This window comes from Aquarana catesbeiana, linkage group LG02 (genome assembly GCF_042186555.1).
Source record: "Aquarana catesbeiana isolate 2022-GZ linkage group LG02, ASM4218655v1, whole genome shotgun sequence".
NCBI lineage: Eukaryota > Metazoa > Chordata > Amphibia > Anura > Ranidae > Aquarana > Aquarana catesbeiana.
This window is the reverse complement of record NC_133325.1, coordinates 400,957,828-400,980,567: the sequence shown is the minus strand read 5'-3', so window position 1 is coordinate 400,980,567 and position 22,740 is coordinate 400,957,828. Positions and strand designations below refer to the sequence as shown.

The following is a 22,740-nucleotide window of genomic DNA, read 5'->3' as shown; positions in this document are numbered from 1 at the left end:
CTTTAGACAGAATAAAGGTGGATAAAGCACCTGGACCAGATGGCATCCACCCACGGATCCTAAAAGAATTGAGCTCTGTCATTTCAAAGCCATTGTATCTAATTTTTAGGGACTCATTAATGACTGGAATAGTACCACTTGATTGGCGTAGGGCCAATGTGGTGCTTATATTTTAAAAGGGAACAAAGTCTTTACCAAGTAACTATAGACCTGTTAGTTTAACTTCTATAGTTGGGAAGATACTGGAGAGTTTAACAAAAGACCACATAGCTGAGTTCTTGCTGTAAAAAGTACTTTAACCCCTTCCCGCCGACCGTACGCAGATATGCGTACTCGGCTTTCCGGGGTTATACCGGGATGATGCCCACAGCTGCAGGCATCATCCCGGTACCGTTGCTTACAGCGGGCGATCGGCTACCCGTGTATAACAACCGATGCGGCTAAAAGCCGCTCGGCTGTTATACCGGAGGAGCGGGAGGGGACATCCACCGCCTCCCGCCGCTGTTACCGGGCCTCCCGTGCGATCGGGAGGCCCGGTGTCCGTTCGGCTGCCTTCGGCGGCTGGGGGCGGGCTGGAACGAAGCTGCGAGCGGCTTCGTTCCAGCCTTCTTGTTGTAAACGCGGAAGCGACGTCATGACGTCACTTCCCGTTTACTCGGCTGCCGATGGCGCCGAATTAAAAGTACACAGTATTCAGAATCGCCGTTTTCGGCGATCTGAATACTTTGAAGTGTAAAGGAGGGATCGGGGGTCTTTTAGACCCCCGATCCCTCCATAAAGAGTACCTGTCACCACATATTACTGTCACAAGGGATGTTTAGATTGCTTGTGACAGCAATAAAAGTAAAAAAAAAAAAAAAAAAAAAAAAAATGTAAACACAATTTATAAAGTACAAAAATAAATAAAATTAAAAAAAAAAAAAAAATTTTAAAGTGCCCCTGTCCCCGCGAGCTCGCGCAGCGAAGAAAACGCATACGGAAGTCGCGCCCGCATATGTAAACTGTGTTCAAACCACACATGTGAGGTATTGCCGCGATCGTCAGAGCGAGAGCAATAATTCTAGCCCTAGACCTCCTCTGTAGCTCAAACCTGGTAACCGTAAAAAAATTTTAAAGCGTCGCCTATGGAAATTCAAAGGTACCGTAGTTCGTCGCCATTCCACGAGTGCGTGCAATTATAAAGGGTGACATGTTTGGTATCTATTTACTCGGCGTAACATCATCTTTCACATTATACAAAAAAATTGGGGTAACTTTACTGTTTGGATTTTTTAAAATTCATGAAAGTGTCACTTTTCCAAAAATTTGCGTTTAAAACACCGCTGCACAAATACCGTGTGATAAAAAATATTGCAACAATCGCCATTTTATTCTCTAGATTCTCTGCTAAAAAATATATATATAATGTTTGGGGGTTCTAAGTAATTTTCTAGCAAAAAATACGGATTTTAACTTGTAAACACCAAATTTCAAAAATAGGCTTAGTCATGAAAGGGTTAAGCAACAGACAGCATGGATTCACGAAAGACAGAAGTTGTCAAACACATCTGTTTTCTTTTTATGAAGAGGTAATTAAAACCTTGGACAGAGGGGTGGCTGTGGACGTGGTATATTTTGGATTTTTCAAAAGCATTCAATACAGTTCCCCACATACGGCTCATGTGTAAGGTAAAGTCTACAGGCTTGGAAATATCAGTTTTGTAAATGAATCGATAACTGGCTAAAAGACCAAACTTAGAGTAGTGGTTAATGATTCATACTCTGAATGGTCTAAGGTTGTCGGTGGTGTACCCCAAGGTTCAGTGTTGGGACCCTTACTTTTTAATATCTTTTTAAATGATATGGGGTCTGGGATTAAAAGTACCATTTCTGTCTTTGCAGATGACAACAAACTATGTAGTGGAATAATGTCCTTACAGGATGTCTCCAATTTACGGATTTTTTATTTTCTTGTGTCCAGAATAGGTTGTTTTCTTAAAAAGAAAACAAAAATCAGGATTGCTTTATTGAGGGATAAAATAGAACGTACAGAAAGAAAAACTAAAACAACCAAACTTTACATGGTAATACAATAAAAACAGGCTGTGCATTTAATTGGTTGACGAACTGAAAAAAATTTACCAAAATAAGGCAGAACAAATGGAGTCCGTTCAGCAATTCTAAGAAGGAAGGCGAGACCGCTTCCAAACAATCCCACAATATCTTACATAGCATATACATCTAGAGGGAGGGCTACATTACCTCTGGAAGTGTCCTGGGAAGGAAAGGAAGTGAGGGAGAGGGTAAGGCGAGAGGCGATGTTTGAGGCATTACAACAGTTCAATAAAGAAGCCCCACCTTAATGGGAAGTCCACGGCTGCCACACCTTCTCAAATTTCCAGGGGCAGCCAAAGCCAAGACTGATGTACTTCAGTTTGTAAAGAGGCAACATGGCACCAGTCATCGTTTCCCAAGAAGACGGAGCAGAGGAGGACCATTTGATGATTGCCTGTTTAGCATAGAATAACAAGTAAGAAATCAACAGCTTCCTGTGATGCAATCTCTGAGCATCTGAGAGACATAGACATCGATAAGTCCATTTTAGTGTTAATCAGGTCATAGAGCACTAACCAAAAGGTCTGTATCTTGGGGCACTTCCAAACCATATGAAAAAAGTACCCATCTGGGTTTGACACAAAATAGGCTTTAGTGCGTTTGCATTGTATTGTATATGACGAAGTGAATAAAAATGATTAAAGTTTCTTCAATTATTTTCCTATTCCAGGACTTTTCTATTTCTTGGGTTCCATTGTCAACTTTAGTCAAGATCCTGATGTTCATTTCAAATACATACAGGCAGCATGCAAAACAGGGCAGATTAAAGAAGTTGAGAGAATCTGCAGAGAGAGCAATTGTTATGATCCAGAGAGAGTCAAGAACTTCCTGAAGGTACTTGTATTGAGAGTGTTTGACTGAAATTGTGACTTGACCTCCTTTTTTGCTGTATATCCTTTAGTTGTGAAAGTTAATGGTAATAGACGTTGACTCATAGTGGATCCATGGGTGAAAGCAAAATGGATGTGTTTGCCATAGTGGTTAATCAACGTTTAGGTGTCGTGGTGCAGAGAATTCATTGGGTTAATATGGGAACATTGGTATGAGGGGAAGAAAAAAAATAAAGTTGGTAGTGTTTTATATTTTAAGAGTTATGCATGTACATACAGCTACAATATTGTGCAGTCATGTGTATGCTTGTTGACCAGACTGGTATTTGCTAGGCTGTAGTAAAGGTACTAGGAGCCAAACACATTGCCTCCCAGATGGTGAGCACAGTTTTATTTTTTGGCAATAGGGCCCTTTCACACGGGCGATCCGATCAGGTCTGCCTGTCAGTTTTTCTGGTGGACCTGATTGGACCCTCCTCTTCTATGGAGCGGCAGATTTCAGCAGACACATGTCGGCTGACGTCCGCCACCATCTGATCCTGCCTGCCTAAAAAAGACGGAAGGGGAACCTATTCCCCATCAGTATATCGGATGGCATCAGGTTAAAATGGAAAGGTGATAGTTTTCCATTCGATTGCCCCGTAGACTAGAGCAAGGCTGTGTTCGTGTCCGCTCTGCGGAGCAGACATGGACCTGTCATCCGCCTGCTCAGCGGAGAGATCCCACTTCACACAGGCGCCTGTGTGGAAGGAGGCCATACATTACTATAGTCACAGAGAGGGAGATCACTATACTGTGGCCAGGTGTTTTGAAGGAAGAAGTAGAGGAAAGCAGGGAACATCTGAAAGTATTCTGACCAGAACCACAAATAGTTAAATGGCTAACATTGTTTATCTAGTACACCCCTAATTTCAAAAAAGTTATGACGCTGTGTAAAAATCTATATAAAAACAGAATGCAATGATTTGTAAATCCCAGCTTTTCAGATTGGCGAACCTCTGTCCATCTTTTCTTCTGAGACCTTGTGACTCTTACACAATGTCAACTTTTTGGGAATTAGGGTTGTAATCATTGTTATAGAAGTAAACTGTGAGTCTGCAGTGCAAAAGGCACGAGTTTCTGTGTGAAATTATTTGCACAACATACCAGTAGGAAAAGAGAAGAAAAACCGTTGCAGGAATGCAGTTTCAGTGATAACAGTAGAATCCATATTATCACTGTTACACACAGTCTCCAAGGGAGTATACAGCTATGATATAGTTTCCCTCACATGATAAAGATTGCATCTCCCTCCTATAAAGAAGCCATTGCACAAAAAAGACTTCCAGTAGGTGTTGAACTGAATTTTTTTAGAGCATATAAAAATGTATTTAATTTATGGAGGTAGCAAATGTGCGATACCTAGAACGCAGCACATGCAGCAGGGGCTGCCAGTGGCACATAAATGGCTGCTTAATTTACTGATCAAGTGGACTTTTCTTTTCTTTTCTTTTCTTTTTTTTTTTTTTTTTAACCAATTCGGTGTAAACGGAAGACAAGCAAAATACATCATAGCACGTTTTTTTTTTTTTTTTTTTTTTTTTTTTTTATTCTGTCAATGGATTTATTTTGTCTAACTTGCTTACTTACTTCTTGAGCTGTTTAGCATATTCTATTTTTATTTTATTTCAAATAATATTTTTAATTACTGCATTAGTATTTGGGGAGCCATGGTAACTAGGAGTGGTGTTAGTGACCTTCTCCTATAGTACATGATATTGGGTGATTTTTAATGATTGTGTACAGTATTTTTCTTTAGTTTCAAATTCCCTGCTTTGTAAATTCTGTACACATATGAAAATATACAGTATAGTGAGATGTCATTCCAGTCCCTTTAGAACTTGACTTTGAACATACTCTCCAACTGTACATATAATGTACCTTTGTAGCCTTTCCTAACAAGGTCTATCTCTACTACTTGGTTTGTAATGGATTTGCAGTTCAGAGTTCTCCTTTTCAGCTCTGTTTTTCTATTTTTCCTTTAAAACATAGGGTGTGCTATTAACTGCTCTGGGCTTAGCCAGTCCTCCTACATCAGGTTCTGAAGTTCAAGGTGGGGAAGACAGAGCACTGAATTAAATGTTTCCATATGAAACCATCTTCTTTCATTAGTGTTGTATCATGAGTTCGGTTACCTGTTAAATAGGGAAAATAAAAGTCTTTGAATTTCCTGAGAATTCTTAGTAGTAGTAGTAGAAGCCCATATAGAAACATTTTTATGTTTTTAAACCGTTTCCTGATGGAAGTTATTTTTTGTGCTTTTCCTTTTGTCTGTGGAATGAGCAGGACATGTACAAGGTAAATTTTCATGCAGGCTTTATACCTTTATTCTTGGTGTAATTTGTGTATGTAGGATTGTCATGTGGAAAATTTAAGCTTTTCCAGGTTTCCTATTTTTTTCTGTTTTTGTTTTAAGAAATTGGTAGCTAGGCTACTACTGCAGCATCTTTGTAGCATGTTACAACATACATTATGACAGTTAGAGCTGAGCCCAATTTAATCATAAATATGACAGCACAATTTTAATACAGCATGCATGGGCATTAGAAACGTTATTATTTAGCTTTGTTTTGCAGAAATCTTCAACAGTATGAGTGTTTTTAGTAAAAGTCCATAGTTGCATATGAATTAAGATTTTGTTAAAACCAGGGTACCACAAAATGTTTCTTGTGCTAGGATAGTATTAGGCAGTGCATAGAGGTTTGTCTTTGTTCCTCATGTTTAACTTGTCTGAATGCATTGTTGCAGGAAGCTAAACTTACAGACCAGCTGCCACTCATAATTGTCTGTGACCGCTTTGACTTTGTCCATGATCTGGTGCTGTATCTATACAGAAACAATCTGCAGAAGTACATCGAGATCTATGTACAGAAGGTAAGCGTTATTTCTTTTTCATCAAATGGTTGTTTGACAATCTCAATCTTGGTTTTTCAGTCTTTTTTTTTTTTTTTTTTTTTTTTTTTTTTTTAACAGCAAAAAGTTTTTATTTTCAAAAACAAATCAGCATTACAAAACCGTCAGTGTGCGACATTGAACATCTGAATCCTTACAGCGTTATAATAAAACATCTGTTCAATAATGCAGCATCTCACAAGTACATCTTTGCAAGTTCCCTGTATACCCGATAGGATATAAGAGGGGTAATGAGTTAGCTACTCGACAGTGGTGTGCTGTTCAGATATTACATATAATCTCATGTTTACATCTACAGCAGAGTATTTAGCCTTGTTCATAGTCTCCCTCTAATCCATTACCGCCCGCTCCCCTCCTTCTAACTTGTTTTTCAGTCTTTAAAGAAATTTCTGTCTTATCAAAAATCTCCTGGTATTTTACAACTAAAGTTTGTAAGGACTACTGCAGTAGCCATATAAACCTTGTGACTATCCCTGGTTCACACTATAGCCCTCATGTGAATCGCACAGTAACTGCACAGCATTCCTGTGCAATTCACAGGCGATTTGGTGCATTGCAAATCACGCCCATTCAATTTGAATGGGATCAAACCGCACCAAAGGAGTGCAGGCACCTGTTTTGGAGCCGCACCGCAATCTGTTTGCATCGTTTTGTACCATGTGATCCACTGTAGGCAAACCGCACTGTTTGCGATGCGTTTGGAGTGTCAACTTTGTATTGACACCCACAGCAGATGGCAGTCACAGTGCGAATGCGTTGCAGGAAACATGCAGGGGTTTCTGCGTTTTGACCGCACTGCATATGTGTGAACCTAGGCTTACATTTTTTTTACATACTGTATATGTAAATATGACCAGAATGTTTCACGCAATTTATGTACAGTACTTCCCATGAAATGTTGGCACATGAAGTAGCTTAGCAGCTATATGTTCAAAGGGTTTCCAAGGTCAGTCTGCATCATACATGTATAAGCCATGCAGCTCCAACCTGGCTTTCAAGCTGCTTAGGGACACATTGGGAGAAGAAAAAAAGATACAAACTAAGCCACTCATGCACCTTGTTTCATCAGCCACAGTATTGTGCATATTGAGAAAATATGTGATTTTCAATAAAACCTATCCCAACCAGCTGTTGGTAGCCAAAATTATTGACCTAATCAGTGCAAGTCATCACCATTTTTTATTTTTTTTTCTATGTTCATTTCATTGCTTTTGGTAGGTTCATTGGCAGAAGGGCACTATCGGCTTCCTAGCCGAAGGTTGAAAACCACCTCGGCTTCCTTGAACTATTTGACTTTTATATCATAAGGTACCCATACATAAAAGATTACCGTTTCTTGATCCTGCCTGAACCTGCCCAGCCAGTTGCTGTCAAAGGGAGCCTCACTTAAACAAGATAAAGCTGCTTCGATCTCTGCTGCTCTCCCTGACATGTAGGCAATATCTCGCCCATACAACTTATCACTTTGATTCTCCAGTACCATTCTTGGTAGAGCCTTCTTGTTCGTGGTCACACCAGTTGATCTTGCTACCCCGAGCACAGTTGTCACGTGCATGCATTTTTGACCATCTGTCCAGATCTGTCAATATGATTGCAGATCACCAATTCAAACTTTCAATGTGCTTCAAAAGTTAATTGGCACACAAAGCTTTCAATGGTTTATTTTGGTTAACAATATACTGACAGCTGCCTGTGTCTTTCAAAGGTTAACCCAAGTCGGTTGCCAGTGGTTATTGGTGGTTTGCTAGATGTGGATTGCTCTGAAGATGTGATAAAGAACCTTATCCTGGTGGTAAGAGGCCAGTTCTCCACTGATGAGCTTGTAGCTGAAGTTGAAAAACGAAACCGGTAAGTGCTGGGAATGTACCAAATTGATGACGTGCATCTATGCAAGGATTCCCTACAAAAAAAGCTTTCTACTTTAACCTTTTTACAGTACTTTAACGTGGTGTTATTATGCAGTTCAATACTGCTGGAAAGATTTGAAATTTTAAATCCACGATCACTATATTACAGCAGATGACATTTATGTCAATACTTGTTCAAATTCTGACTTGCTTTCTGAAATGATCAATGAAAAGCTGCAGACATCTACCATAAAGCTAAACAGACCTGGTAATAATTAAACTTACTATTTTATGAAATGGGAAAGGGGTTTACCTTCTTAAAGTTCAAATCCTAGGGAAAAACCTTTACCATTACAGCTGGCCCCTCCTACCCACTGCAAGGGTTACCCGCTCGATTTTGCCAAGGGAGGATGATGAGTAAGGTGATCTACTTACCCTATTCCTTGTTCCCTTATTAGTAATAATCCCCCAGGTAAAATGAGCAGTTAATCCTTGCAGTGTTGAGTAGTGTGACCCCCTGCAGGGATAAGGGGTTTTTTTTTGTCCCTGTAGTTCAGCTTTAACTGTAAAGTTTGTATGATATAGGAGGGTTCCTCTATTAGTTTAATGGTGAACACATTTAATTTCACGCAGATTCGTTCTAGAACTGCTAAATTTTGAACCTGAATGGCTTTTTGGTTTAAGGAGGGAGCTTCAATTTATCTTGTGCATGCTATAGTCTATCATTTAATACATATTGTCACAGAATATGGATCTAAACCTGTAATCCTGCTTGAACATTTTCTTGTCTATTCAGATCAGATATTCTTGGTTAATGTCTTTGTTCTTTTTAGGTTAAAGCTGCTTCTACCATGGTTGGAATCCAGAATCCATGAAGGCTGTGAGGAGCCAGCCACTCACAATGCTTTGGCAAAGATTTACATAGACAGCAACAACAATCCAGAACGGTTCCTCCGTGAAAACCCATTTTACGACAGCCGCGTTGTTGGAAAGTATTGTGAAAAGAGAGATCCCCATCTGGCATGTGTGTCATATGAGCGAGGACAGTGTGATCTGGAACTAATCAATGTATGTCATTCTCTGAAATAAGATAAAGCTTTATTACGTTTAGGGCTGCAACTAACGATTATTTTCATAATCAGTTAGTTGGCCGATTATTGTTTCGATTAATCGGTTAATAACCTTTAGAAAAGTATGGTGTATAATTTTAGTTAATATGTAAAAAGTTAAAAAAAAAAAAAAAAAAAAAAGGCAATTTATTCTTAAATATCTCTATGCAGTGGTAAATATAAATAACCAACTATATGGTTAGAGAGATAAATCTCTAATCCACTCCGAGAATAACAGACAGAAGTGATATACTGTATATACTATTAGAGGAGATATACTGTATATACTATTAGAGGTTGAATCTGATAAATATCATCAGACTCAAAGATCTTTTTTAAAATAAAAAAAAAGTTAGACTGTTTTGCAGATTTTCAAGCAGAACTGTAATATATTATATGCTGACCATACAAAAACAGTGTCTTCCTTCAAAAAAAAAAAAAGTCATTTTAAGAACGTTCGTTCGATTTTCTAATCGTTAGTGGGGTCAAATCGATGTTCGTTTTCAACCACAGTGACAGGAAAATTTAGAAATAATACAAAACTGCTTGGTCAAAGGAATTATCAGACAGTGTATTTGGTTTTCGTTCAGAAATGACATTCATTTTAAAACAGAATGTTAAAAGCAAGTAAAAATGTCAAACAACATTCTTTCATTCAGCGCATGTACAAAAATTTTTCATATAAATATTCTCATCTGAAAATTGATCCATATGGCCAGCATAAGGCTTGGTACACACCTATGCAGTTTGCTTTTGATCTGTTTCTACACTGCTTTTTGCTGTGTGTTAAGTACAGTATAGAGTGCTCCAATAGCAAGGTAAAGAAAACTTCTGCCTTTAGAACCACTCATTTCCTGCCCAGGACTACATGTCCCATGGGGTATTGCTCCTCACACATTCACAAGTTCTCAGGCACTTGCTGACATGTATGGACGATGTACTGAGCTGTATGTGTGCTGCACTGTATTTCCTGATATGTAAACAAATAATGCATTCTGTATGCAGGCCAACTAATCGTCTGGCCGATTAATCGATTATGAAAATAGTAATCAATTCATTTAATTATCTATTGTCGATTAATTGATTAGTTGTTTCAGCCCTAATTACGTTAAGTGCAACTGATCACTGCAGTACGCATAAAAAAAAAAATTTGTAGGGGTTTTTGTTTTTTTTTTTTGTTTTTTTGTTTTTTTGCTGCTTGAGCTTTTCCTATGCATATGATGAGGATATTGTTAATCATGTTAGGTATGAGCCACAGCCCACAGGAATGTAGTATGTAAAAGAGCCCATGCAGGTCTCTAGATCATCAGCATTTTTATGTTGTAAATGTTTTTGTGAGTTAGTGGTTTTAAACCCTTACATCCCAGGTTGGCAATCTGTGGATCGCAATCTACCAGTTGATTGTGGCTAGATGACTGGTAGATCGCCTGGGCTTGCCGACCTGCGGTCACATGCCATAGATGAAGTGCACTGGGAAGCATAGGAACTACTCCCAGGCAGGTATCGCCAGCCGCGGAGGGAGCACTTCCGCGGAGGCATCGGCCGCCCACATAATCCAATGCCTCTTCTAGAGTTCCAGCAGGAATGTCAGGTAGAGTGATGCGAACAGCACTCCACCTCTTATTCCTGGTAGCTGCGGGATTCACAGCATGAAGCAGCACTACTGCATGCAAAGTCGGTGTTACTAGGCTTAAGGATACTGGACACAATAGCATTTTGTATGGGCACAATAGCATCTTTATGCTATTGTGCCCATATAACTACTGTTGTGCCCATATACATGCAAAATAACAGGTACAGTTGTGCTCAGAAGTTTACATACCCTGGCAGAATTTATAATTTCTTGGCCATTTTTCAGAGAATATGAATTATTATAACACAAAAACTTTTCTTTCACTCATGGTTAGTGTTTAGCTGAATCCATTTATTATCAGTCAACTGTGTTTACTCTTTTTAAATCATAATGGCAACAGAAACTACCCAAGTAACCCTGATCAAAAGTTAACATACCCCAGTTCTCTTTCTCTTCTCACATGGTAAAGCTGCCCATTGCTCTTGGCAAAAAGCCTCCCGTTCCTTTAAATTCTTGGGCTGTCTTGCATGAACTGAATGAACTGCACGTTTTGAGATCTCCCTAGAGTGGCTCAATGATATTGAGGTCAGGAGACTGAGATGGCCACTACAGATCCTTCACTTTATTCTGCTGTAGCCAATGACAGGTCAACTTGGCCCTGTGTTTTGGATCATTGTCATGTTGGAATGTCCAATTATGTCCCATGCGCAGCTTACTGGCTGATGAATGCAAATGTTCCTCCAGTATTTTTTGATAACATACTGCATTCATCTTGCCAAAAATTTTGACCAAATTTCCTGTGCCTTTTGTAACTCACACATCCCCAAAACATCAGTGATCCACCTCCGTATATCTTTCATCATAGGCCTTGTTGACTCCCCTCCAAAAATAGCGTTTATGGTTGTGGCCAAAAAGCTAATTTTGGTCTCATCACTCCAAATGACTTTGTGCCAGAAGGTTTGAGGCTTGTCTCTGTGTTGTTTGGTGTATTGTAAGCGGGATACTTTGTATCATTTGCGTGGTAATGCTTTCTTCTGGCGACTCGACCATGCAGCCCATGTTTCTTCAAGTGCCTCCTTATTGTGCATCTTGAAACAGCCACACCACATGTTTTCAGAGAGTCTTGTATTTCACCTGAAGTTTTGTGGGTTTTTCTTTGCATAACAATCCAAACAATTTTCCTGGCAGTTGTGGCTGAAATTGGTTGGTATACCTGACTGTGGTTTGGTGTCAACAGAACCCCTCATTTTCCACTTCTTGATTACAGTTTGAACACTGCTGATTGGCATTCTCATTTCCTTGGATATCTTTTTGTATCCCTTTCCTGTTTTATACAGTTCAACTACCTTTTCCCGTAGATCCGTTGACAATTCTTTTGCTTTCCCCATGACTCAGAATCCATAAACGTCAGTGCAGCACTGGATGAAATATGCAAGGGTCTGTCTGGAGTCCAGAAACTCATTGACCTTTTATACACACACACTAATTGCAAGCAAACTGATTACAGGTGAGGATTGTTACCTTTAATAGCCATTCAAACCCCTCTGTGTCAACTTGTGTACATGTTATCAGGCCAAAATCACCAGGGTATGTAAACTTTTGATCAGGGTAGTTTCTGTTGCCATTATGATTTAAAAAGAGTAAACACAGTTGATTTGATAATAAATGGCTTCCGCCAAACACTAACCATGAGTGAAAGAAATGTTTTTATGTTATTCATATTCCTTAAAAATGGCCAAGAAATCATAAATTCTGCCAGGGTATGTAAACATATGAGCACAATGGCATAAAGATTCTAGGGTGCCAAAATAGATGCACAATAGCATATAGATGCAATTGTGCCCATATAGATGCACAATAGCAGCTAGATGGGCACAATAGCACAAAGATAGCATAAAGATGCTATTATGCCCATATAAGTGCTATTGTGCTCATATAGAGGCACAAAAGTGGCTATGTGGGCACAAGCATAGAGATGCTATTGTGCCTATATAGATTGAAAATATCAGCTACATGGGCACAGTAGCATAAAGATGCTATTGTGCTTATAGCTGCTCTTAAGCATCTATATGGGCACAGTAGCATAAAGATGCTGTTGTGTCCATAAAGCTCCTGTTGTGCATCAATATGGGCATAACAGCATCTATCTGGGCACAATAGCATAGCTGCGCTTTAGCAATAGACTTATATTTTGCAGGTTTGGTGCGCTTTCATTAAAGCACACCAAAACTCCTGGATGCCTTGCTAGGTTAACAGGATCCTGTGCCTGTGATCTTTGATTTCTCCCATGTTGTTCAGGTAGATCTCAACCTCTTGAAGGTTGCCTACCTCTGCCTTACATATACCCAGTGAAATGACTGGCCTCAGGTGAAACACAGAAATTAAACAAATCATCCTTCATAAATTTCAGCTGTTAATCTGCAGTCTTCTTTTCTATATATCCCATCAAAGTGCTGAATATTTATAGCTAGTCCGAGTTCAGAGAAAAGGGGGCAGAGAGCTGAAGTTACACTCTGCAGAGCTCTGAGAGCTGATTGGAGGGCAGAGATACACCCACCCTTCACACAGAATCAGGCTGTCAATCAGCTGGAGGTCCCTCTCTTATCACCGTTTTTCTCTTGGTGTCGGGAAAACTTGTCTGAAGTGATTCATGCTGATATTAGGGGAATGAAGCAGCAGACAGAAATTACACTTGGTGTTCTTCATTGAAACAAGTACACATTATAGAGGGATATGATTTGCTCATATTTCATGGTCGGAGGTTTACAACCACTTTAAATACCTGTAACTGGATAATTTTACCGCTGAAGAAAATGTATCAAGAACCTGCACTGTCTTCAGTTACTGTGAACTAAAGAGTCTGTCGGTTTTTCCTTAGGTGTGCAATGAAAATTCTTTGTTCAAAAGCCTTTCAAGGTATCTGGTGCGCCGTAAAGATCCAGAATTGTGGGCTAGTGTGTTATTAGAAAGCAACCCATACAGAAGGCCTCTGATTGACCAGGTATGTTATATTTTTGGGCAGACGCTGTATTGTGACTACACACACAGATTTTTTTTTTTTTAAAGATAATTTTCTTCCCTCCTTTTTCAGGTTGTACAGACAGCTTTGCCAGAAACCCAAGACCCTGAGGAAGTGTCTGTCACAGTGAAAGCCTTCATGACTGCTGACTTGCCAAATGAGCTCATTGAGCTGTTGGAGAAGATTGTTTTGGACAACTCTGTCTTCAGTGAACACAGGTAATAAATAAACTTCACCTACCCGATGTGATTGCCATGAACAAAATTACATTCCAAGGTCCTGCTTTTCTAATTCTGTAAGAAATGTTAATGCCATTACAACAAACATAGTGCCTTTTTTTACCAGTTGGGCTTCAAGCACCATCAATTTACTGACCTAATTCCATTAATTGTATTCGTATTCACACATTAATGTATAATTAAAACGTTGATGTTTCTCGGAACTCTGGTTGAGAGAGACTCATTTAGATGCACTGTAACCTGGCTTTATTTACAGGAATCTCCAAAACTTGTTGATCCTGACTGCTATCAAAGCTGATCGTACTAGAGTCATGGAATACATAAACCGCCTGGATAATTATGATGCCCCTGATATTGCAAACATTGCCATCAGTAATGAGCTATTTGAGGAAGCCTTTGCCATTTTCAGGAAATTTGATGTGAACACATCTGCTGTACAGGTATGACATGTGCTGCCAGATTTTTTTTCTTTTTCCTAACCTATTTGCTTATGAGTTTGAGAATTAATTTTTTTAATTCTCTTCTATCCCTTAGGTCTTGATTGAACATATTGGAAACCTGGACCGTGCTTATGAATTTGCTGAACGTTGTAATGAACCAGCTGTTTGGAGTCAGCTGGCAAAGGCACAGTTGCAGAAAGGAATGGTTAAAGAAGCAATTGACTCCTATATTAAAGCAGACGATCCTTCCTCTTATATGGAAGTGGTACAGGCTGCTAATGCTAGTGGTAAATGACTGTTTTTCCTCCTTTCGGTTTTTGCATACCCCTATATTCATTATCTCACCATGCATGGAAGCTTACAGCCTTATTAACCACTTGCCGACCAGCGCACGCCGATATACGTCCTAACTTTGAGGATGGATATTGTTGTTATGGTAGCATCTAGCTGCCATAACCCCGGAATCCTCGTATTCGGTGGGTGGTCGGCTACAAGATAAAAAGTGGTCTCTGCGGCGGATTCCCATTTTTTTTAAATGACAATTTTTTTTTATTGCATTTTAGTATAAATGAGTGTCTTTGACCCCAGATCTCATATTTAAGAGGTCCTGTCATGTTTTTTTTCTATTACAAGGTATGTTTACATTCCTTGTAATAGGAATAAAAGTGACAACATTTTTTTTTTTTTAAAAAACAGTGTAAAAAAAAAAAAAAAAAAAGGTAAAATAAGAAGAAAAAAAAAAATTTAAAAGCGCCCCGTCTCGACGAGCTCGCGCGCAGAAGCGAACGCATACGTGAGTAGTGCCTGCATATGAAAACTGCGTTCAAACCACCCATGTGAGGTATCGCCGTGATTGGTAGAGTGAGAGCAATAATTCTAGCCCTAGACCCTCCTCTGTCACTCAAAACCTGCAACCTGTAGAATTTTTTAAACGTTGCCTATAGAGATTTTTAAGGGTAGAAGGTTGTCGACATTCCACGAGCGGACGCAATTTTGAAGTGTGACATGTTTGGTATCAATTTACTCGGCGTAACATTATCTTTCACGATATAAAAAAAAATTGGGCTAACTTTACTGCTGTCTCATTTTTTTTTCCCCAAAAAAAAGTGTGCTTGTAAGACCGCTACGCAAATATGGTGTGACAAAGTATTGCAACGACCGCCATTTTATTCTCTAGGGTGTTAGAAAAAAAATGTATAATGTTTGGGGGTTCTAAGTAATGTTCTAGCAAAAAACAGTTTTTAACTTGTAAACAACAAATCTCAGAAAGAGGCTCGGTCCTTAACTACTTCAGCTCCGGAAGATTTTACCCCCTTCCTGACCAGAGCGATTTTTGCGATTCGGCACTGCGTCAATTTAACTGACAATTGCGCGGTCTTGCGATGTGGCTCCCAAACAAAATTGACGTCCTTTTTTTTCCCACAAATAGAGCTTTCTTTTGGTGGTATTTGATCGCCTCTGCGATTTTTATTTTTTGCGCTGTAAACAAAATAAGAGCGACAATTTTGAAAAAAACGCATTATTTTTTACATTTTGCTATAATAAATATCCCCCCAAAATATATAAAAAAAACCTTTTTTTTTTCCCCTCAGTTTAGACCGATCGTATTCTTCTACATATTTTTGGTAAAAAAAAAATCGCGATAAGCGTTTATTGATTGGTTTGCGCAAAAGTTATAGCATTTACTAAATAGGGGATAGTTTTATGGCATTTTTATTAATAATTTTGTTTTTTACTAGTAATGGCGACGATCAGAGATTTTTATTGTGACTGCGACATTATGGCGGACATGTTGGACATTTTTGACACATTTTTGGGACCATTGTCATTTATACAGCGATCAGTGCGATTAAAAATGCACTGATTACTGTGTAAATGACACTGGCAGTGAAGGGGTTAACCACTAGGGGGCGGGGAGGGGTTAAGTATGTCCTAGGGGAGTGATTACTAACTGTAGGGGGGGATGGGCTGTGTGTGTGACGCACTGATCTCTGCTCCGATGACAGGAAGCAGAGATCGAGTGACACTGTCACTAGGCAGAACGGGGAGATGCTGTTTACATCAGCATCTCCCCGTTCGTCCTCTTCGTGAGGCGATATACCCGCGGCGATCGAGTCCGTGCGACCCGACTCACGGAGCGTGCACGCAATGGCACGGCGGGGAATTCAAATGGACTTACCTGTAAGTCCATTTGCCCAGCCGTGCCATTCTGCCAACGTACATCGGCGTGCGCCGGTCGGGAACTGGTTAAGTGGTTAAAGCCCAACATTTCAGTCGAGAATCATTGTTGTCTGTGTCCTGCGGAGGAGATTCAGCCTTTCTGTCCTGGAGCTCATTGTCACAAAGAGAAAGCGATGGGAAATTTGAAACGTTTTTAAATATGCCACTAACAGGATTAGGTGGGAAATGTTCAGGGGGCACACCTGTTTTTGGAGGATCTGTCTAGGAAGAGAGATTTCCTGTTGGGGAGGTGGTTCTATTTTTCTAACCTCACATTTAATTTGCTTAGTGACCAAATCCAGTTGACAAACGTACAGATGTATGCTATAAGTGCTTTTTATTTTAAAGGACAAATTAGAACATGTTACACGCTACAACCGTCTTTGGTGTGGAACAGATAATACGCTCCAGCACCTCCCCTAATCCCCACCATGGAAGCCGAATTTATAGTTCTCAATGGATTGCGAGGGGGCTGGTGAGCGACCTCATAGTCCACTTACCCTTCCAGCTTTCTAACAGAGGTACAGGCAAGAAATCTGGAAGACAGGTCTGCAGGAGGCTGACATTGCACCTGTGATCCACTGATTGTGGGTTTTGTAGTCTCCAGGAGGAGAAAATAATAAATGCACATTTACTGCAAAAAAAATTCATTTATTATTTTTTATCCAAGAGCCCTTTCACACTGTGCGCATAGGGCGTCAGCGGTAAAGTGGCGCTATTTTGGCCGCTAGCGGGGAGGTTTTAACCCCCCGCTAGCGGCCGAAAAGGGGTTAAATCCACCCACAAAATGCCGCCGCAGCGGCGTTTTGCCGGCGGTATAGCAGCGCTGCCCCATTGATTTCAATGGGGAGGAGCGGTGAGTTCACCGCTCCAAAGAAGCTGCTGTGGCAGGACTTTTTCTAACGCCCTGCCAGCGCCACTGCTCCAGTGTGAAAGCCCTTGGGCTTTCACACTGGAGTGAATGGAGCAGCTGTTTTAGGGCGGTTTGCAGGAGCTATTTTTAATGATATAGCGCCTGCAAAACGCCCTCAGTATGAAAGGGGTCTAAAGGTGATTTTAGACTTTGGCAATACCAGGTTATTTCTGTACTAGTGGGCTTTACCCGATTGAAGATAAGTAGATGCTAGGGTTAAGGACTGAGTAAAAAAAAAGTCATTTTAGTTTTACCTGGAATGGCTCTTTATGACCATGCTTTATGTCCGCTGTCCTATCCGTAGCGCTTTTTCATAATTACCACCATGCGCTGAATGGAGCATTTGTGCTAGATTGGGAATATACATGTGCTTCATGTGCTTTGCTGTGTCTAGGTTTGCTATATGACAAATATGCGTGTTTTGGATTCTTTTCTTACATGTTTTATGCTACACAGGAAATTGGGAAGAGCTAGTTAAATATCTGCAGATGGCCCGGAAGAAGGCAAGGGAATCCTATGTGGAAACAGAGCTCATCTTTGCTCTGGCTAAAACCAACCGGCTCACTGAACTTGAGGAATTTATAAATGGACCAAACAATGCCCACATCCAGCAGGTTTGTAATATACTTTCACATTCACCAAATCTCTGACTGACCACTTGGCAGTCCAGGAAGAGGGAAATAGCCAAAAAGCTGTGTGGAAAATTTGCTAAATTAGTTATATTTTATGATTAGAAACATCAAAGCGCAACCGATAGATTAGCAGAAATTTGCTGTCCAAGGGACATTCATAACCTGACGGAGAATTAAAACCTCCAATCATTTATAGCCAGGGAAGTCCCCATCTTAGCCTCTGATCTACAGTTGCCATGGTGCTGACTTGACAGTTCTATTGAGATCATGAACAGCTGTGATAGTTATTACAGCATGCTTTAAATGTATTGTTTTGGGAAATGGTTAAATTGATGTATATAGTATGCTTAACCCAATAAATTGGTTTGGAGGACACCAAGGCAGTCTGGAAATGTATTCTTACCTAATGTACAGTATGTCTTTGTCTCCTGTCAACTTAGTCCACTTATGTGGCATTTTCTCATCTAGGATAGTAGAACGCTATTTTGTGATGATATTCCTATGAAGCTGTTATTGATTTCAAGCTTGATAGGGTGCCATACCTGCTGTATTATGCACTGGTCTTCGTTTTTCATAGTTGCAATTTTTTTTTTACCTGATGTTAGAATCCTTATCATTTTAATGAGTTTAATTTCAACATTAATAATTTTGTTTTAATTAGGTTGGTGACCGCTGCTACGATGAAAAAATGTACGATGCTGCTAAACTGCTCTACAACAATGTTTCAAATTTTGGCCGTTTGGCGTCCACCCTTGTTCACCTAGGAGAGTATCAGGCTGCTGTGGATGGTGCAAGAAAAGCAAACAGTACTCGCACTTGGAAAGAGGTGATTATAGAAAATTTGTAAATATGCCTGTTGACATTACTAAAATTGCTCAACATTTAGGAATAAAAACATTTTTTTTGGCTACTGATCAGAATTATTATACAGTAAATAATTAGGAGTGCACATGCTGAGGTATTTCACAGTTCAATACAAATTACAGCATTCACTGTGAAGCTATGCAACAAATGTTAAATGTGTTAATCGGTGTCTCAAGCTCCATCATTTTGTTCATCCAATTTATACACCTACAGCCATTGGTCACTGCATTGACAAATTACTTTTTTTTTTTCTCTCAGACTGTAGCCCTCTTGTATGTTCACATCTCCAAATTTTCATTAAATACTAGTTAACAGATCTAAGGGAATTTCCAGCAGCCTGCAAAAAACATTGTTTTTTTTTGTTGGAAATTTTTATTCACTTTTTCTTTAAAGGATAGGTTCACTTTTTAAGAATAAATGATAAATGCACATATTTTGCAGGAAAAAAATGTGCATTCATTTCCGCAATCAGTGGATCAGGTGTACAGTTTCAGGCTTCTGCAGACAAGCCCTGCAGCTTTCAGCCCATACCTCCATATGAGCTGACTTTTTACAAGCTGCAGGACTTGTGATTGAACTACGAAAGTGTTCATTAGCGCCTTTGCAGTCCATTCAGAACTGCAAGCTGGCAGCCGCGGTGACTGACAGTAGTTGTAGTCTATTAATTCACAGGAAACTGAGAATGAATGATGCAGCCGTGTGGCATTGAGATGGGGAATAGGGGGGAGAGGCTGCGGGAGCTGGAACATGTAACCTGTTTTGAAAAGGTAAACTTTCCCTTTTAAAGCTGCACCTACCTCTCTGTCTATACTTTAGAAACCACAACATAGCAAATGTAGCCTAAAAATTACTACTGGCTAAATGGCTCCCAAATTAAAAGTTGATTTGTCCACCCTTAATCTTTTTAAGGGAATTTGTATAAAAAGGCTAAATTCTTACCAGTTTCTTTGCGTTTTTTTTCAGGTTTGTTTTGCTTGTGTGGATGGTAAAGAGTTCCGTCTTGCCCAGATGTGTGGTCTTCACATTGTGGTACATGCTGATGAACTGGAGGAGTTAATAAATTACTATCAGGTAAGCCGACATGTATTTTTACAAACCTGCAGCAAACTTATGGGCAGCAAACTTATGGGTTGTGTATATAAGATTCAGGTAATGAAATGCCATATTAACTTTTTTTTTTTTTTTTTTTTTTTTAATCTTTCTTATACAGGACCGTGGCTATTTCGAAGAGTTGATCACCATGCTTGAAGCAGCCCTAGGCCTGGAACGTGCACACATGGGAATGTTTACAGAGCTTGCCATTTTGTATTCAAAGTTCAAACCACAGAAAATGAGGGAGCACTTGGAGCTGTTCTGGTCCAGGGTCAACATTCCCAAGGTAATGCAAATCTCCTTGTGTACACCTTTTAGCCCTCATTTACACCAATGCAATTTGACAGTTCAAAATCGCACCCTATTTTCGGCAATGGAACGGTTCAAATTGTTGCGACTCAACTTACAGCAGCTTTGAAAAAGCACATCAAAATCACACTGAAGTAGCAGGATTTCAAAGCTGCACTGGTATGAACTAGGGCTTAATGGTGTAACTTTTTTTTTTTTTTTTTAACAGGGAATGGCATCTGGTCTGTGTATGTTTGTAAACCGTGCATTCACTCTTTTTTACAGGTGCTGAGGGCAGCAGAACAAGCTCACTTGTGGTCAGAATTGGTATTTTTATATGATAAGTATGAAGAGTATGATAATGCAATTATTACAATGATGAGCCATCCTACAGATGCATGGAAAGAAGGGCAGTTTAAAGACATCATAACTAAGGTAATAATTCTCTGTTTTTTGTGTGCATATTTTCTATTGTTCATCTAGTCAATGCAGAATATCCTGTCTTTTTTTTTTTTTTTAAATTTTGTTTTCTATATTGTTTTTACCCCCTGCGAATCGTAGCACTTAGGAGGTGAGACAGCCACGTTTGGCACACTTGTTTTGAGCCAATTCATTTTTTAGCAAGGCTTTTAGGGAGTTGGAGAAAGCCGAAATACCGAAAGGAAACCCACGCAAGCTTAGGAAATATGAAAACTCCATACAGATAGTGTTCAGGTTGGGATTTGAATCCAAGACCTTAGTACTGCAAGGCAGAATTACTAAGCTACTTTGCAGACTTATTTCAGCTGTCTGTCATATATTTGACACAACGTAATTTGTTTTACTCCGCTTTAATATTATAGCAACACTTCAGAAAAAAAATCCTAATCACATTATTTTCTGTTAACAATTTAAGAGTACAGCAATGGCAGTTTTTTCTTTAGGCTGTTTGTCTCCAAAAGTCTGTTCAGGGCCCTATAAATATTAGCGGTTGAAGCAAATGAAGATGACTCAGTTCTCCTATACAACTACAGTATGTGCATCAACTAAGCTTTACCTTTTAATCTCTGTTAAAACAGGCTAGTTAAATTTGACACAACTGTTTAAAATAAAAATGAGTGTGTTAATTTGAAAAAGCTGACCACAACTAAAGATTATTGCTCATTTCAAATAAACAGAAATGAGGGGGGCGGAGAAGAAGTAAGAGAGTTCATGGAGGACGTTACAAAGAGGCAGAAAAACAGAGTAGGAAATGATTTAATGAAAAATAGATATTTTTTTGGAGAGTAAGGACATTATTTATTGTCACTTAAAGATTAGCCTGGTAAATATGTAAAAAGGCGCCTAGCACGCCATCTACTGGCTCAGAAATTAACTGAAAGTGCAAGCTTTAAAAATGTTTGGTCTAAACATTGCAAATATTAAAATGCAAAAACAGTTCTTGGCTTTAAATGTGTACTTGTTTCTCTTTTGTAGGTGGCCAATGTGGAGCTTTATTACAGAGCGATACAGTTCTACTTAGAATTCAAACCATTGCTTCTCAATGACCTCTTGATGGTGCTGTCCCCCAGACTGGACCACACCCGTGCAGTCAACTACTTCTCCAAGGTAAATAACACTGGACTCCTTGTTGGTTGTGAAGCCACATGGTTACAATAAGGCAGGCTCAGACTCAGAATGATTAATAATTTTGATAAATGACATTGCAGAGTGTGATTTGGGTGTAGCACTAAACATCTGCTTTATAGTACTGCAGCAATATGTTTTGGTTTTATTAGTTTACACCACGCCTGTAATTTAAGTTTATGATAAGCATGTAATGGCCGTTGCTAGAACGTTACCTAAGTTTCAGGCACTAATATTCTCATGTCGAAAAACGAATTATGAGAGGGTTAGAGTTCAAGTATCTGCTCTGTTATGCAATTCATTATAGGGCTTTTTATGTATATAACATTTCTTAAAAATGCTGTTTTCTTTTTGAAGGTAAAACAGCTCCCTCTAGTGAAACCATACCTTCGTTCAGTGCAGAACCATAACAACAAATCCGTGAATGAGTCTCTGAACAACCTTTTCATTACAGAAGAGGACTACCAGGTAACAAGTGCTTTTTTTCCCCCAACCATTAGTCTTTTGGAACCGTTTATAGAGCGGGTAATCTGTGCTTTTCTATTTGATTTTAAGTAACATTTTTTTTTTTTTTTCCAAGGCACTCCGTACATCTATAGATGCATATGACAACTTTGACAATATTTCTCTTGCTCAACGCTTGGAAAAACATGAACTGATTGAATTCAGAAGGATTGCAGCATACCTCTTTAAGGGCAACAATCGCTGGAAACAGAGTGTGGAGCTGTGCAAAAAAGACAGACTGTATAAGGTGTGTTTACAAAGTCATGATCGCCCATGTGTTTTTCATACTCTATTTTATTTGATGCTCCAAGATCTATCCATTACAAGATACACGTCTGGATGAAACGCTGAGCTACTCTGTAGGCAGACTTCACACTGTGTGTGTATCTCAAGGCTTCATTTCTTTTAGATAGGAAGATATATTCAAAATTGTAAAAATTTAATGGAGTGGGGAAATAGTGGTGGGACTTTAAAGGTGGGAGAAATGCATTGAAGGGGCTTTACTGCCTAACAAAGTAA

The 22,740-nt window shown here is 39.4% G+C and overlaps 1 protein-coding gene across 1 annotated transcript in view; it reads left to right on the top strand.

Annotated features, from left to right (window-relative positions):
• CLTC (clathrin heavy chain) overlaps nucleotides 1-22,740 on the top strand; it is a 112,105-nt gene that overhangs the window by 71,170 nt on the left and 18,195 nt on the right. The window contains exons 14-29 of the mRNA XM_073615270.1: nucleotides 2,765-2,928; nucleotides 5,712-5,837; nucleotides 7,582-7,724; nucleotides 8,557-8,791; nucleotides 13,284-13,406; nucleotides 13,497-13,642; nucleotides 13,920-14,103; nucleotides 14,198-14,390; nucleotides 17,693-17,850; nucleotides 18,530-18,694; nucleotides 19,696-19,803; nucleotides 19,943-20,110; nucleotides 20,398-20,547; nucleotides 21,568-21,699; nucleotides 22,075-22,185; nucleotides 22,298-22,468. Coding sequence (XP_073471371.1) covers nucleotides 2,765-2,928; nucleotides 5,712-5,837; nucleotides 7,582-7,724; nucleotides 8,557-8,791; nucleotides 13,284-13,406; nucleotides 13,497-13,642; nucleotides 13,920-14,103; nucleotides 14,198-14,390; nucleotides 17,693-17,850; nucleotides 18,530-18,694; nucleotides 19,696-19,803; nucleotides 19,943-20,110; nucleotides 20,398-20,547; nucleotides 21,568-21,699; nucleotides 22,075-22,185; nucleotides 22,298-22,468 — 2,477 coding nt within the window. The remainder of the gene's footprint in view (nucleotides 1-2,764; nucleotides 2,929-5,711; nucleotides 5,838-7,581; nucleotides 7,725-8,556; nucleotides 8,792-13,283; nucleotides 13,407-13,496; nucleotides 13,643-13,919; nucleotides 14,104-14,197; nucleotides 14,391-17,692; nucleotides 17,851-18,529; nucleotides 18,695-19,695; nucleotides 19,804-19,942; nucleotides 20,111-20,397; nucleotides 20,548-21,567; nucleotides 21,700-22,074; nucleotides 22,186-22,297; nucleotides 22,469-22,740) is intronic.